Source organism: Phyllobates terribilis, unplaced genomic scaffold (assembly GCF_046119375.1).
Source record: "Phyllobates terribilis strain yellow unplaced genomic scaffold, ASM4611937v1 Scaffold_9__5_contigs__length_417890890, whole genome shotgun sequence".
Classification (NCBI taxonomy): Eukaryota; Metazoa; Chordata; class Amphibia; order Anura; family Dendrobatidae; genus Phyllobates; species Phyllobates terribilis.
The window spans coordinates 187,254,431-187,271,680 of NW_027362769.1; the positions used below are offsets into that span (position 1 = coordinate 187,254,431).

At 44.5% G+C, this 17,250-nt stretch overlaps 1 protein-coding gene across 3 annotated transcripts in view; it reads right to left on the reverse strand.

Annotated features, from left to right (window-relative positions):
* The window catches only part of SEMA5B (semaphorin 5B), a 398,541-nt gene that overhangs the window by 92,817 nt on the left and 288,474 nt on the right, over nt 1–17,250 (reverse strand). For all 3 annotated transcript variants that reach the window (XM_073647519.1, XM_073647520.1, XM_073647521.1), the window contains 3 exons: nt 11,856–11,999; nt 8,748–8,895; nt 8,343–8,568 (listed from right to left, as the gene is read on the reverse strand). In XM_073647519.1, coding sequence (XP_073503620.1) covers nt 8,343–8,568; nt 8,748–8,895; nt 11,856–11,999 — 518 coding nt within the window. The remainder of the gene's footprint in view (nt 1–8,342; nt 8,569–8,747; nt 8,896–11,855; nt 12,000–17,250) is intronic.

Below are 17,250 nucleotides of genomic sequence, written 5' to 3' on the forward strand. Positions count from 1 at the left end.
TCTCTGTACTTGGCCGCATTCATGCTTCCTTCAATTGAAACCAGTTGTCCTATCCCTGCAGCTGAAAAACACTCCCATAGCATGATGCTGCCACCACCATGTTTCACTGTTGGGATTGTATTGGGCAGGTGATGAGCAGTGACTGGTTTTCTCCACATATACCGCTTAGAATTATCACCAAAAAGTTCTATCTTCATCTCATCAGACCAGAGAATCTTATTTCTCATAGTCTGGGAGTCCTTCAAGTGTTTTTGAGCAAACTCTATGTGGGCTTTCATATGTCTTGCACTGAGGAGAGGCTTCTGTCGGGCCACTCTGCCATAAAGGCCCGACTGGTGGAGGGCTGCAGTGATAGTTGACTTTGTGGAACTTTCTCCCATCTTCCTACTGCATCTCTGGAGCTCAGCCACAGGGATCTTGGGGTTCTTCTTTACCTCGCTCACCAAGGCTCTTCTCCCACGATTGCTCAGTTTGGCTGGGCGGCCAGGTCTAGGAAGACTTCTGGTGGTCCCAAACTTCTTCCATTTAAGGATTATGGAAGCCACTGTGCTTTTAGGAACCTTGAGTAATGCAGAAATTCTTTTATAACCTTGGCCAGATCTGTGCCTTGCCACAATTCTGTCTCTGAGCTCCTTGGGCAGTTCCTTTGAGCTCATGATTCTCATTTGGTCTGACATGCACTGTGAGCTGTGAGGTCTTATATAGACAGGTGTGCCCCTTTCCAAATCAAGTCCTATCAGTTTAATGAAACACAGCTGGACTCCAATGAAGGAGTAGAACCATCTCAAGGAGGATCACAAGGAAATGGACAGCATGTGACTTACATATGAGTGTCTGAGCAAAGGGGCTGAATACTTATGACCATGTGATATTTCAGCTTTTCTTTTTTTAATAAATTTGCACCCCATCTTGACTGAAAAAAACAGAAATGTAGACATTTTTAAAGGGGTCTGTATACTTTCCGTACCCACTGTAATATATATATACATATATATATATATATATATATATGTGTATATATATATATATGTATGTATATATATATATATATATATATATATATTTATTTATGAGTATATATGTATTTATACACACACATCTATACACACACACATGCAATGTCCAAGGTATAAATTCATACTGACAGGCGCCCTGCATATTGAGCCCCACCCAAAAACAATTTGGAAAACATGCTCCCATTATATATATAATGCAGGGCGTCTGTCAGTATGAATTTATACCTTGGACATTGCATGTGTGTGTATATAAATATATACAGTTGAAATCAGAAGTTTCCATCCACTATATATAAAGACACATCTGCAGGTTTTTCACAATATCTGACATGAAATCAGAATAAACCTTTCCCGTTTTAGGACAATTAGGATTTTACCATAATGTTTAATATTTGCCAAATGCCAGAATAATGACAGAGAGAGAAGGTTTTAAGGCATTTTTATTACTTACTGCCAAGTCAGAAGTTTCCATCCATTTCATTAGTATTTGGTCCCATTGCCCTTATACTGAATGACTTGGGTCAGACGTTTGGGATCTCCTTCCACAGCTTCTCACTATAGTTGGTGGAATTTGGGCCGATTCCTCCTGACAGAACTGGAGTAACTGATCCAGGTCTGTAGGTCGCTTTGCTCGCGGCTAGTGTTGAGCATTCCGATACTGTAATATCGGGTATCGGCCGATATTCACTGTATCGGAATTCCGATACTTAATTCCGATACTTTTATAATATCGAATACCGGAATCGGAAGTTCCCATAATGCCTGCGCTCTGCAGTGTCTGTGAAGGATGACAAGTTGGATGGCAGCGCGATCCAGCCTGTCATCAGAATGCCATCCCAACGTGGGAGAATTCTCCTGATTGTTTAAAAGCCGGCGGGCGGTAAAAAGCCGCCGGCTTTTAAACAATCACACAGCCCCATACTGCTTCCCCGCAGCCTCCCACCCCGATCCTCCGCTCCCCTCACCACCTCCAATCCTAATCGTAAATTAGGACCGGGCGGGGAGCGCAGCACCAAGGAGTGAAGGACCCGGGCGGGGAAGCCGGCAGTGAAAAGACTTCACCGCCGGCTTTCCCGTTCTGTGCTGCGCTTTCCCGCTGGTTATTTCAAATGAACAGCTGAGGTATCAGGTGATGCCGATCAGCTGTTCATTTGAAGTCGCCGCGGTGCCCTCAGAGGGTTCATGTGAGTTCATGCTTGACTGCATTGCATGAACTCACATGAACTTTCCCACGGCCGCACAGGTCAGCCTCACCTCCCGGACCCGTCATGATTAGTGTGTGTGCGGGGTGTGTGTGCGGGGTGTGTGTGCGATGTGTGCGGGTGTGCGCGGTGTCTGTGCAATGTCTGCGAGTGTGTGCGGGTGTGTGTGCGGGGTGTGTGTGCGGGGTGCGTGTGTGCGGGGTGTGTGTGTGCGGGGTGTGTGTGTGCGGGGTGCGTGTGTGCGGGGTGCGTGTGTGCGGGGTGCGTGTGCGCGGGGTGCGTGTGCGCGGGGTGCGTGTGCGCGGGGTGTCTGTGCGATGTGTCTGTGCGTGCAGGCAGACATAGGCCGATGTGACACTACTACTCCCATCGGCCTATGTCTGTCCCCCGTCCACTCGTGCCAGCAGAATCAGCTCGATGGGAGCAGTAGTTCCCATCAGCCTGATCCTGCTATTTAAATTGCCCTACTGTGTCCCCAATAAATGTTAGATACATGTCATTGGTGGCCAGTGGTTACCTACAATAAATTAGTTCATACATTACCTGTCCCCGCCGATCGCCACCTGAAATAAAGTAAAAAATAAAAAACTACACCTATACTCACCTAGACACCTAATTCCCCGAAGCCATCGATCTCCTGTAATAAAATATAAAATAATAAACCACAACCTTATCCTTACCCCTCCGTAGCAGTCCACGAGTGTCCCACGATGATCTCCAGTTTAGAGCAGCCACATAGAATGTGACCGCTCTGAACCGCTGCCGCCGCTAGAATGACGGGGCCGTAAGGGTTCACCGGAGTTCAGGCAGCGCTGCTCCGGTTAGCTCCTTTACGGCACTGCTATATCATGAGAAATTCCCACGGTACAGCAGTGCCGTAAAGGAGGTCTCCGGAGCTGCGCTGCCTGAATGCACTCCGGTGACCTCAGTCAGTGGCTCCCGCTGCCGGGAGCGGACGTGTTCCCGGCAGTGTGAGCTTACAGCAGCCATGCACAGCTGTCACCATCTCCAGATGTGACAGCTGTGCATGGGAGATCAGCGCAGGAACGTGGACAGGTAACTATTTTTTTTTAGTAAACTAAGAATTAAATAAAATGGTGTGTTTTATTTCAAATAAATTATTTTTTTCTGGGTGTTTGTGTTTTTTCTTTTTAACACTTTGTAGGTTAGTAATGGGGGTGTCATATAGACGGCCATCATTACTAACCTGGGCTTCATGGCAGCTGGCGCTGACATGAACCCCACCACTATTACCCCCTGCCACCGCACCAGGGCAGCGTGGAAGAGCGAGGCTAAGTGCCAGAGTTGGCGCATCCTATGGATGCGCCATTTCTGGGGCGGCTGACGGCTGGTGTTTCTAGCCTGGGAGGGGGCCAATATTCATGGAACCCTTCCTGAGCTATTAATATCAGCCCCCAGCTGTCTGCCTAGCCTTTGCTAGCTATTAAAATAGGGGGGACCCCACGTCATTTTTTTTGGGGGGGGTCCCCCATTTTAATAGCTAGTAAAGGCTAGGTATTCAGCTGGGGGCTGATATTAGTAGCCTGGGAAGCTCCGTGGGTTTTACCCCCTTCCCAGGCTTCAAACATCTGCCCCAGCCGTCTGCTTAACCTCCGCTAGAGACTAAAATTATGGGGGATCCCACGCCATTTTTTTTTTAAATAAATCCTTTATTTTAACACTAAATGACATTTGAGGAGTTAATAAAGATGCAGTCCCTAAATTATTATTTATTTTTTAATTAATTTTTCCCAAAACTTTTGACGTGGGCTTCGCCATATTTTTGTATGCCAGCCAGGTACAGCATCCAGCTTCTATGAACGCGCCATTTTCCGGGGCGGCTGCAGACTGCAATTTTCAGCGGGGGGGGGGGGGGGGGGGCAGAAAGCTTGGGCCTCCCTGCGCTGCAGATTCCATCCCCCAGCTGCCTAGTTGTACCTGGCTGGACACAAAAATAGGGCGAAGCCCCACGTCAATTTTTTTTTAATTATTTCATGAAATTCATGGAATAATTAAGAAAAAAAGGGCTTCCCTATATTGTTGTGTCCGGCCAGGTACAAATAGGCAGCTGGTGGTTGGGGGCAGCCCGTTCCTGCCTGCTGTACCTGGCTGGACACAAAAATAGGGAGAAGCTCCACGTTTTTTTTTTTTAATTATTTCATGAAATTCATGAAATAATTAAAAAAAAATTGACGTGGGGCTTCGCCCTATATTTGTGTCCAGTCAGGTACAGCAGGCAGGAACGGGCTGCCCCCAACCACCAGCTGCCTATTTGTACCTGGCCGGACACAACAATATAGGGAAGCCCTTTTTTTCTTAATTATTCCATGAATTTCATGAAATAATTAAAAAAAAATTGACGTGGGGCTTCGCCCTATTTTTGTGTCCAGCCAGGTACAACTAGGCAGCTGGGGGATGGAATCTGCAGCGCAGGGAGGCCCAAGCTTTCTGCCCCCCCCCGCTGCAAATTGCAGTCCGCAGCCACCCCGGAAAATGGCGCGTTCATAGAAGCGCCATCTTCTGGCGCTGTACCCAACTCATCCAGGGCCCTGGTGCGGTGGCTCACTGGGTAATAAAGGGGTTAGGGCCAGCTTGGTATTATCAGCTGGCCCTAAGCCCGAAATTCATGGGGTCACGCCAATATTAGACATGACCACCATGAATTTCTATTAAAGTATTTAAAAAAACACAAACACCCAGAATAAAGTCCTTTAATTGAAATAAAGACACAATTCTTTATTGTTCTAAATTAAACCATACTTACCATCACGCCCATTCCAGCTGAAGCCAACGATCTCCTGCAATAAAAGTAAAATAATAAAGCAACCTCATCCTTACCTTTCCATGGCTCCCACGACAGCTTCAGCTCTGCTACATCGAGATGACAGGCTGGACCACAGCAGAACGCTGCCATCCAGCCTGTCATCCCGCAGACACTGAGAAGCGCAGGCATGCTTCCACTCCTCAGTGTCTCGCTGTGACGGCATCCAGATGAGCCGAGGTCATGTCCAATGAACTCAGCTCACCTCATGCACGTCACTGACAGCGTGGGAAAATTCTCCTGCACTCAGCACTTCAGCGTGAGAATTTTCCCACGCTGTCAGTGACGTGCATGAGGTGAGCTGAGTTCATTGGACATGAACTCGGCTCATCTGGATGACGTCACAGAGAGACACTGAGGAGCGCAAGCATGCCTGCGCTTCTCAGTGTCTGCGGGATGACAGGCTGGATGGCAGCGTTCTGCTGCGGTCCAGCCTGTCATCTCGATGTAGCAGAGCTGAAGCTGTCGTGGGAGCCATGGAAAGGTAAGGATGAGGTTGCTTTATTATTTTTCTTTTATTGCAGGAGATCGTTGGCTTCAGCTGGAATGGGCGTGATGGTAAGTATGGTTTAATTTAGAACAATAAAGAATTGTGTCTTTATTTCAATTAAAGGACTTTATTCTGGGTGTTTGTGTTTTTTTTTTTAACTTTGACTATGGGGTTAGTAATGGGGGTGTCTTATAGACGCCTCTCCATTACTAACCTGGGCTTGATGTCAGCTGGCATTATAAGCTGACATCAACCCCAACCCTATTACCCCACTGCCACCGCTACAGGGCAGTGGGAAGAGCGAGGCTAAGTGCCAGAATTGGCGCATCCTATGGATGCGCCATTTCTGGGGCGGCCGACGGCTGGTGTTTCTAGCCTGGGAGGGGGCCAATATTCATGGCACCCTTCCTGGGCTATTAAAATCAGCCCCCAGCTGTCTGCCTATGCTAGCTATTAAATTAGGGGCGACCCCACGTTATTTTTTTGGGGGGGTTCCCCCATTTTAATAGCTAGTAAAGGCTAGGTATTCAGCTGGGGGCTGATATTAGTAGCCTGGGAAGCTCCGTGGGTATTACCCCCTTCCCAGGCTTCAAACATTTGCCCCAGCTGTCTGCTTAACCTCCGCTAGAGCCTAAAATTAAGGGGAACCCCACGCCAATTTTTTTTTAAATAAATCCTTTATTTTAACACTAAATGACAAGTACAGTAATCAACACTGTCACTGTACTTCATATATATGTGACTGACATGTTTCTATCTATCTAATCTATATATGATTCTCTATTCTTTCTATTCTAAATTGTCGGGTACAGATGCTGAATTGCCGGCCGGCTTTTTTAAAGAGACGGTGCACGAAAACACTAATATTTTTTTAAATAAATCCTTTACACTAAATGACAAGTACAGTAAGCAACACTGTCACTGTACTTCATATATATGTGACTGACATGTTTCTATCTATCTAATCTATGTGTGAAGCTCTATTCTGTCTGTTATAAATTGTCGGGTACCGCTGCTGAATTGCCGGCCGGCTTTTTTAAAGAGACGGTGCATGAAAACACTAATATTTTTTAAAATAAATCCTTTACACTAAATGACAAGTACAGTAAGCAACACTGTCACTGTACTTCATATATATGTGACTGACATGTTTCTATCTATCTAATCTATGTGTGAAGCTCTATTCTTTCTGTTGTAAATTGTCGGGTACCGGTGTATGCGCTGATGAATTGCCGGCTTTTCATGTCATTCTACATTATTCTTAGTTGTTTTACTTCATGTAGAATTAACCTACAAGGAAAGAAAGGGTTTATTTTCATTCCGATATTTGTGTCCCATTGACTTGCATTGGTTTCCGGTATCGGAATCGGCGATATCCGATACTTTTTGGGTATCGGCCCGATCCAATCCGATACGATATTTCCTGATATCGGAAGGTATCGCTCAACACTACTCGCGGCCTTTTCAGCTTTGCCCATAAACTTTCAATAGGATTGAGATCAGGTCTTTGTGATGGCCGCTCCAAAACATTGACTTTGTTATCCTTTAGCCACTTTGTAACCATTTTGGCAGTATGCTTCGGGTCATTGTCCATTTGGAAGACCCATTTCCGCCCAAGCTTTACCTTCCTGGCTGATGTCTTGAGATGTTGCTTCAGTATTGCCACATAATCTTCTTTTCTCATGATGCCATCTATTTTGTGAAGTGCACCAGTCCCTCCTGCAGCAAAACAACCCCACAACATGATGGTGCCACCCCCGTGTTTCACAGTTGGGATGGTGTTCTTAGGTTTCCAAGCTTTTCCCTTTTTCCTCCAAAGGTTACGATGGTCATTATGCCCAAAAAGTTCAATTTTAGTTTCATCAGACCACAGGACATGTCTCCAAAAATTAAGATCTTTGTTCCTGTGTGCATTTGCAAACATTAATCTGGCTTTTTTATGTTTCTTTTGGAGTAATGGCTTCTTCCTGGCAGAGTGGCCTTTCAGCCCATGTTGATACAGTACTCGTTTCACTGTGGACAGTGATACAATCTTACCAGCTTCCGCCATCATCTTCACAAGGTCTTTTGCTTTTGTCCTTGGGTTGATATGCACATGTCGGTCCAAAGCACGTTCATCTCTGAGGCACAGAACCCGTCTCCTTCCTGAGCGGTATGATGGCTGGACATTCCCATCTTGTTTGTACTTGCGTATAATTGTTTGTACAGATGAACGAGGCACCTTCAGGTATCTTGAAATTGTACCCAAGGATGAGCCAGACTTGTGCAAGTCCACAATTCTCTTCCTGATGTCTTGGCTGATTTCTTTAGACTTTCCCATGATGCTACACAAAGAAGCAGTGTGTTTCAGGTGTGCACTAAAATACATCCACAGGTGTTTCTCTAATTAACTCAGATGTTGCCCAAAAAACTATCAGAAGCTTCCAAACACCCAACATCATCATATGGGCCATCCAGAATTGTTTAAAGGCATAGTAATCTTAGTGTATGGAAACTTTTCACTTTGCAGTCAGTAATAAAAATGCCTTAAAACCTTCTCTCTCTTTATTCCGGCATTTGGCAAATATTAAACATTATGGTATAATCCTAATTGTCCTAAAACGGGAAAGGTTTATTCTGATTTCATGTCAGATATTGAGAAAAACCTGCAGATGTGTCTTTATATATAGTGGATGGAAACTTCTGGTTTCAAATATATATATATAATCATACCATTATTAGAACAGATTAATACTTTCTGCACATGGCACTGGACGAGGCTTTCATCTTTGGCGCAGCAGATCGCCTGCAGTGTATTATGTGCTGATACTCACAGTCGGTCTCGCAGGCCGCAGAACCGTCATTTGGGCAGAATCGAGTCTCTGTTTTCTTTCTACCAAACTGCAGCTCGTGGGGGTCGGAGAGTTGAGCGCGACAAGTGTAGCGGAACCTCTGCTCCTGGCGAGCTCCGCCCTGCGTGATGTTAACGGTCATCCATGGCGTCCAAGGAGTGTTTCGGCGCACCTCAGGACATGCCTCTGAGTTACAAATCCGGAATTCCTGCAGGGAAAGGAACAGGGTACTGCCCAGGATGACTGTGACCACGCACCGTCCAGATTCTGCAGCCGCAGTACAACCCATCACACTGCGAGGAGCTGACTACAGCACGGAGAATCCTACTTCCCACTGCATTAGAGCTAAGCGAGTTCAGAACATCGGCCCACGACCGCCACCATTACCTGGGCGCAGCCGGGGCAGGTGTTCCCGTTCTCACAGGTGCGCTGTCTGGAGTGAACGCCTCCTCCACAGTCTGAGCTGCATTTGCTCCATGAACCCCATGAAGACCAGAATATTGGGACTGGGCAGGGACTGTTCTCATTGCAGAACCTGAGGGAGGAGACAAGAAGGAGGTGACTCCATGGAATGGAGAAAACAGCCTGATCTTAGTGAAATAATATGTTTAATGGGTGCCGACAATTTACAGACATAAAGTTCAGCAATTTTCTGATTTAATTTATGTTTCACTTCTGCCCCGTTTGGAAGAACACTGCCGGCTGTAAGTGAAAGGAAAAATCAGGTTCACTATGAAACCTCTGACTTCTTGCTGTTCTCACAGGAGCTGGATACAATGTATCAGTGCAGACAATCCTCTGAGCCGCGGTGCAATCTCTTACCGATACATTGGCCTATTATCTGTGGGGGGACAATTAAGCAGGATTTGCAGTCTGACCACTGGAACATTCAGGGACCGGATGGGTCATTTTTCTCCCCGATCAGGGACCAGTGCAGGAGGTAAGTAAACTATAATAAGCAGCAGTAAGTCCGTCCATAAACTGCACGTTTTTCACACGGACTGAACATCACCTGGATTATAATAATGCGATGTGAGCGACGCCCCGAATAACGGCATGGACGAGACGTGTGCGGCCATTACCCGCTAATGTAACACGGCTCCAGGACAAGGTCTAATGAGAAAGGGCAGAGAGGAGGCCGCCTGAGAGCAGCCAATTAGCACAATTAACAGAATATTGACGAACCCGACGCCCTTTCTGGTTTCCATGTGAAATCCACTAAAAGGTCAGACTGGCTGCACCGCCCGCCCAGGGTTAAACGCCCAGAAAATGTCTAATTAGGAGAATGAATCAACAGAAAAAGCAAATTAATTGTGTCCATTACCAAATGTGAGGAGCCAGGAGCGGCCGGACTGCGTGACATTAGCATTTTATATCAATATTACATGACACCGCGCCAGCGTCCTAATCACCGCCTGAGAAAGTGCCACATGAACCGCGATACTGTGTTACAGTCACACATACATCACACAGCGTTACACTGTATCAGCAGAGGAAAGCCATCGCCACAAAGCAGGAAAACCTACCGCTGACTCATGGTCTGTACACTGATCCATTCAGGGAAATGTCCAGCAGAATAGTGAGCGCAGCTCTGGAGAATAATACAGGATTGATCTCAGGATCAGTAATGTAATGTATGTACACAGTGACTGCACCAGCAGAATAGTGAGTGCAGCTCTGGAGTATAATACAGGATGTAACTCAGGATCAGTAATGTAATGTATGTACACCGTGACTGCACCAGCAGAATAGTGAGTGCAGCTCTGGAGTATAATACAGGAGGTAACTCAGGATCAGTAATGTAATGTATGTACACAGTGACTGCACCAGCAGAAAAGTGAGTGCAGCTCTGGAGTATAATACAGGATGTAACTCAGGATCAGTAATGTGATGTATGTACACAGTGACTGCACCAGCAGAATAGTGAGTGCAGCTCTGGAGTATAATACAGGATGTAACTCCGGATCAGTAATGTAATGTATGTACACAGTGACTGCACCAGCAGAATAGTGAGTGCAGCTCTGGGGTATAATACAGGATGTAACTCAGGATCAGTAATGTAATGTATGTACACAGCGACTGCACCAGCAGAATAGTGAGTGTAGCTCTGGGGTATAATACAGGATGTAACTCAGGATCAGTAATGTAATGTATATACACAGTGACTGCACCAGCAGAATAGTGAGTGCAGCTCTGGGGTATAATACAGGATGTAACTCAGGATCAGTAATGTAATGTATGTACACAGTGACTGCACCAGCAGAATAGTGAGTGCAGCTCTGGAGTATAATACAGGAGGTAACTCAGGATCAGTAATGTAATGTATGTACACAGTGACTCCACCAGCAGATTAGTGAGTGCAGCTCTGGAGTATAATACTGGATGTAACTCAGGATCAGTAATGTAATGTATGTACACAGTGACTGCACCAGCAGAATAGTGAGTGCAGCTCTGGAGTATAATACAGGATGTAACTCCGGATCAGTAATGTAATGTATGTACACAGTGACTCCACCAGCAGAATAGTGAGTGCAGCTCTGGAGTATAATACAGGATGTAACTCAGGATCAGTAATGTAATGTATGTACACAGTGACTGCACCAGCAGAATAGTGAGTGCAGCTCTGGGGTATAATACAGGATGTAACTCAGGATCAGTAATGTAATGTATGTACACAGTGACTGCACCAGCAGAATAGTGAGTGCAGCTCTGGAGTATAATACAGGATGTAACTCAGGATCAGTAATGTAATGTATGTACACAGAGACTGCACCAGCAGAATAGTGAGTGCAGCTCTGGGGTATAATACAGGATGTAACTCAGGATCAGTAACGTAATGTATGTACACTGTGACTGCACCAGCAGAATAGTGAGCGCAGCTCTGGAGTATAATACAGGAGGTAACTCAGGATCAGTAATGTAATGTATGTACACAGTGACTGCACCAGCAGAATAGTGAGTGCAGCTCTGGAGAATAATACAGGATGTAACTCAGGATCAGTAATGTAATGTATGTACACAGTGACTGCACCAGCAGAATAGTGAGTGCAGCTCTGGAGTATAATACAAACCTTAGCCCATCATTCTCCTAGAATTAAGGCCCAGGGGGGGACTTGCTGCTGTATCCTCGCACCTCTTTTGCCAGATTCATGATTAAATACTCTTCCACTATCGATCTGCTATTTCAGGGGGATCATTAATGAAATACAATATTAATGAACCGCTGCTTGTTTAGTAATTGAGATCTGGGGAGCAGATAACACCTCGTTGCTATAACTAAACACGGTGAGATGGTGGTAATGATACAATCTCTGCTCGGTTCAGAGGAGACTGAATAATTAATGTTACAGGCCGTTATCTGAACGGCTGCAGGAGCTACAAAGTGACAGACAATTATTTTAAGAGTGCAGATATCTCCATGGCATTAACCGTCTACCTGCTGCGATCTGGCTGGCGATTTAAGGGTACAAGAGGATACAACAGGGAGGCTCTCACCGTTCCTCTCTGCTCTGTCCCACGCACACTCTTCCCCCAAACCGTGGAGCCGGGTTACTACACGTCCTCTGCCGCACCTGGAAGCCGATGCCACAGGACGTGCTGCACTGCGCCCAAGACGACCACGGGGTCCAGCCGCCGTTCCTGCAGGGGATAGAGCAGAGGTAAATGTCAGTGGGGCGGCTCGCAATATGGATGAGTGACAGGTCACACGACCAATCCCTGTGCAGCTCACTAACTTTTATCTCTCTAGAAAAGTTTTTAAAATTTTTCCAAATCAGCAGGAAAAAAAACTCCATGGAAAGTAAAACTCTGCAGGGAACACACCGGACTCACTGAAACTTTCATCACCCCATGAATTATTTGTTGTAAGGAGAAAGCTCGGCTTCTCTTTCATTCTTTTACTATCAGGATTTTTTTTTTACTCTATCGACTTTCTTTCTAGTAACTTTAATAACGTGAATATATCCAGCGGAGGAGCCAGAAAGTGTAAACTATACGGGGCTTCTAAATATATCCTATAATAACACTCAGGAATCAAGAACTGAGGCACAAGACGACTCAAGTATCAGCCGTCAGGAGAAAAATGGCGCCATTGCGTTATACGACCAATGCAACCGGACGTCTGAGCGGACGCATGCGCCGTCCCAGCGCTTTATATCAGTCACTTCTGAGCAAAATGTAGAATAATTGTCACTTTTCTCAATAAATTATTCCCAAGTATTAGGAAAAGGTGGAATTAATGCAGCGGCAAATGAAGGGGGGGTTATCAGACGTGAAAAGTTGCCGAGAGACTCATTAACACTGAATTAGCATGTAATTATCATAAATGAGCGCAGTAAGCAAACGCATAGATGTGACAGCCCCCGAACCCCGCAACGGTTCAGGGAGCATGTGACGAGCGCCGCGCAGCGCTACAATGTGTTACATTTTAATTACAGATTGCTACAAAGTGGAGAAATGAAGTTCAGACTCTGCCCAGCACCTGTGTGTGGGATGATGGCAGCGGATTACACCGCCAAGATGGATGATGGGATTCTGCGAGTCAGACGGGGGCGATGCGCCAAGCTGGATGATGGGACTGCTCCAAGCTGGATGATGGAATTGTGCCGAGTTGTGTCAGTCATCTGGAAGTCCTTGTAATTCCCACCACTGCAGCAAGAGGGCGCACATCTCATATGGATGAAGGCTGGGAAGCAGCAGTTTGCACCCCCCCTCGCGCCACCACCAGCTTCTCCTGCAGTTCAGGGCATTAAGTTTGTGCATTGTTTTATCACTCCCCCCTCCTTACACCTGATTATTATCCATAACACTGTATATTCTGCAGGAGGCAGAAACGGTCTCCATGAGAAGCCCCCGCCCCGTGCACACCACTGCGGCGACTGTGGGTGCTACATTGTGCAAACAACAGATTCCCTCAGTGTCACCCCAATGAGGACTGTGCGCTAAACACGACTTAGAATGTAAGCTCCTGTGCACACCGTCATAGAGGAGCCGGGTCTCAATACAGATCCAGAATCCACTGTGATCAGCAGAGAATAAAACTCTGGCGCTTTCTGCTCTGAGCTGTCAGAGAAAGAGCAGAGAAAGAGCAGAGAAAGAGCAGAGAAAGAGCAGAGAAAGAGCAGAGAAAGAACAGAGAAAGAACAGAGAAAGAACAGAGAAAGAGCAGAGAAAGAACAGAACAGAGAAAGAACAGAACAGAGAAAGAACAGAACAGAGAAAGAACAGAGAAAAAACAGAGAAAGAGCAGAGAAAGAACAGAGAAAGAGCAGAGAAAGAGCAGAGAAAGAGCAGAGAAAGAGCAGAGAAAGAACAGAACAGAGAAAGAGCAGAGAAAAAACAGAGAAAGAGCAGAGAAAGAACAGAACAGAGAAAGAGCAGAAAAAGAACAGAGAAAGAGCAGAGAAAGAACAGAGAAAGAACAGAGAAAGAACAGAACAGAGAAAGAGCAGAGAAAGAGCAGAGAAAGAACAGAGAAAGAACAGAACAGAGAAAGAGCAGAGAAAGAACAGAGAAAGAACAGAGAAAGAGCAGAGAAAGAACAGAACAGAGAAAGAGCAGAGAAAAAACAGAACAGAGAAAGAGCAGAGAAAAAACAGAGAAAGAGCAGAGAAAGAACAGAACAGAGAAAGAGCAGAAAAAGAACAGAGAAAGAGCAGAGAAAGAACAGAGAAAGAGCAGAGAAAGAACAGAGAAAGAACAGAACAGAGAAAGAGCAGAGAAAGAACAGAACAGAGAAAGAGCAGAGAAAGAACAGAGAAAGAGCAGAGAAAGAACAGAGAAAGAGCAGAGAAAGAACAGAGAAAGAGCAGAGAAAGAGCAGAGAAAGAACAGAGAAAGAGCAGAGAAAGAGCAGAGAAAGAGCAGAGAAAGAACAGAACAGAGAAAGAGCAGAGAAAGAGCAGAGAAAGAGCAGAGAAAGAACAGAACAGAGAAAGAGCAGAGAAAAAACAGAGAAAGAGCAGAGAAAGAGCAGAGAAAGAACAGAACAGAGAAAGAGCAAAAAAAGAACAGAGAAAGAGCAGAGAAAGAGCAGAGAAAGAACAGAACAGAGAAAGAGCAGAAAAAGAACAGAACAGAGAAAGAACAGAACAGAGAAAGAGCAGAGAAAAAACAGAGAAAGAGCAGAGAAAGAGCAGAGAAAGAACAGAACAGAGAAAGAGCAGAAAAAGAACAGAGAAAGAGCAGAGAAAGAGCAGAGAAAGAACAGAGAAAAAACAGAGAAAGAGCAGAGAAAGAGCAGAGAAAAAACAGAGAAAGAGCAGAGAAAGAGCAGAGAAAGAACAGAACAGAGAAAGAGCAGAGAAAGAACAGAGAAAGAGCAGAGAAAGAACAGAGAAAGAGCAGAGAAAGAACAGAACAGAGAAAGAGCAGAAAAAGAACAGAAAAAGAACAGAAAAAGAACAGAGAAAGAGCAGAGAAAGAGCAGAGAAAGAACAGAACAGAGAAAGAACAGAAAAAGAACAGAGAAAGAGCAGAGAAAGAGCAGAGAAAGAACAGAACAGAGAAAGAGCAGAAAAAGAACAGAGAAAGAGCAGAAAAAGAACAGAGAAAGAGCAGAGAAAGAACAGAAAAAGAGCAGAGAAAGAGCAGAGAAAGAACAGAACAGAGAAAGAGCAGAAAAAGAACAGAAAAAGAACAGAAAAAGAACAGAGAAAGAGCAGAGAAAGAACAGAGAAAGATCAGAGAAAGAGCAGAGAAAGAACAGAGAAAGAGCAGAGAAAGAGCAGAGAAAGAACAGAACAGAGAAAGAGCAAAAAAAGAACAGAGAAAGAGCAGAGAAAGAGCAGAGAAAGAACAGAACAGAGAAAGAGCAGAAAAAGAACAGAAAAAGAAAAGAACAGAAAAGGAACAGAAAAAGAACAGAAAAAGAACAGAGAAAGAGCAGAGAAAGAGCAGAGAAAGAGCAGAAAAAGAACAGAGAAAGAGCAGAGAAAGAACAGAGAAAGAGCAGAGAAAGAACAGAACAGAGAAAGAGCAGAAAAAGAACAGAAAAAGAACAGAGAAAGAGCAGAGAAAGAACAGAGAAAGATCAGAGAAAGAGCAGAGAAAAAACAGAGAAAGAGCAGAGAAAGAGCAGAGAAAGAACAGAGAAAGAACAGAAAAGGAACAGAAAAGGAACAGAAAAAGAAAAGAACAGAAAAGGAACAGAAAAAGAAAAGAACAAACAGAAAAAGAACAGAAAAACAGCAGAAAAAGAGCAGAGAAAGAACAGAACAGAGAAAGAGCAGAAAAAGAACAGAGAAAGAGCAGAGAAAGAACAGAGAAAGAGCAGAGAAAGAACAGAACAGAGAAAGAGCAGAAAAAGAGCAGAGAAAGAACAGAGAAAGAGCAGAGAAAGAGCAGAGAAAGAACAGAACAGAGAAAGAGCAGAAAAAGAACAGAAAAAGAACAGAGAAAGAACAGAGAAAGAGCAGAGAAAGAGCAGAGAAAGAACAGAGAAAGAGCAGAGGAAGAGCAGAGAAAGAACAGAGAAAGAACAGAGAAAGAGCAGTGAAAGAACAGAGAAAGAACAGAGAAGGAACAGAAAAGGAACAGAAAAAGAAAAGAACAGAAAAGGAACAGAAAAAGAACAGAAAAAGAACAGAGAAAGAGCAGAGAAAGAACAGAACAGAGAAAGAGCAGAAAAAGAACAGAGAAAGAACAGAGAAAGAGCAGAGAAAGAACAGAACAGAGAAAGAGCAGAAAAAGAACAGAAAAAGAACAGAGAAAGAACAGAGAAAGAACAGAGAAAGAGCAGAGAAAGAACAGAAAAGGAACAGAAAAGGAACAGAAAAAGAAAAGAACAGAAAAGGAACAGAAAAAGAAAAGAACAAACAGAAAAAGAACAGAAAAAGAGCAGAAAAAGAGCAGAAAAAGAAAAGAACAGAAAAGGAACAGAAAAAGAACAGAAAAAGAGCAGAGAAAGGACAGAAAAAGGACAGAAAAAGGATAGAGAAAGAACAGAGAAAGAGCAGAAAAAGGACAGAAAAAGGACAGAAAAAGGATAGAGAAAGAGCAGAGAAAGAGCAGAAAAAGAACAGAAAAAGAAGGACAGAGAAAGGACAGAGAAAGGACAGAGAAAGAGCAGAGAAAGAACAGAAAAAGAAAAGAACAGAAAAAGAACAGAAAAGGAACAGAAAAAGAGCAGAAAAAGAAAAGAACAGAAAAGGAACAGAAAAAGAAAAGAACGAACAGAAAAAGAGCAGAGAAAGGACAGAAAAAGGATAGAGAAAGAACAGAGAAAGAACAGAAAAAGAACAGAGAAAGGACAGAGAAAGGACAGAGAAAGGACAGAGAAAGGGCAGAAAAAGAGCAGAGAAAGAGCAGAGAAAGAACAGAAAAAGAAAAGAACAGAAAAAGAACAGAAAAGGAACAGAAAAGGAACAGAAAAAGAGCAGAAAAAGAACAGAAAGAGCAGAGAAAGAGCAGAGAAAGAGCAGAGAAAGAGCAGAGAAAGAGCAGAGAAAGAGCAGAGAAAGAGCAGAGAAAGAGCAGAGAAAGAACAGAGCAAGAACAGAGAAAGAAAAAAACTAATTTCCTGAGCTGCAGCTTCTCCTAACAACCTCCATATGGAAGTGCAGCAGGCAGCAGATGTTTACATTCCACAGCACCAAAACCTCAGCAGCGACCGGTCAGGAGAAAGAGTCCACAGCACGGCATCGGCCACCCCTCTTATAACGCTCCAGTACTGATATAACCTCCAGACATTACACCATATGTGACTGATAACAGCCTCTTATAACACTCCAGTACTGATATAACCTCCAGACATTACACCATATGTGACTGATATCAGCCTCTTATAACTCTCCAGTACTGATATAACCTCCAGACATTACACCATATGTGACTGATATCAGCCTCTTATAACACTCCAGTACTGATATAACCTCCAGACATTACATCATAT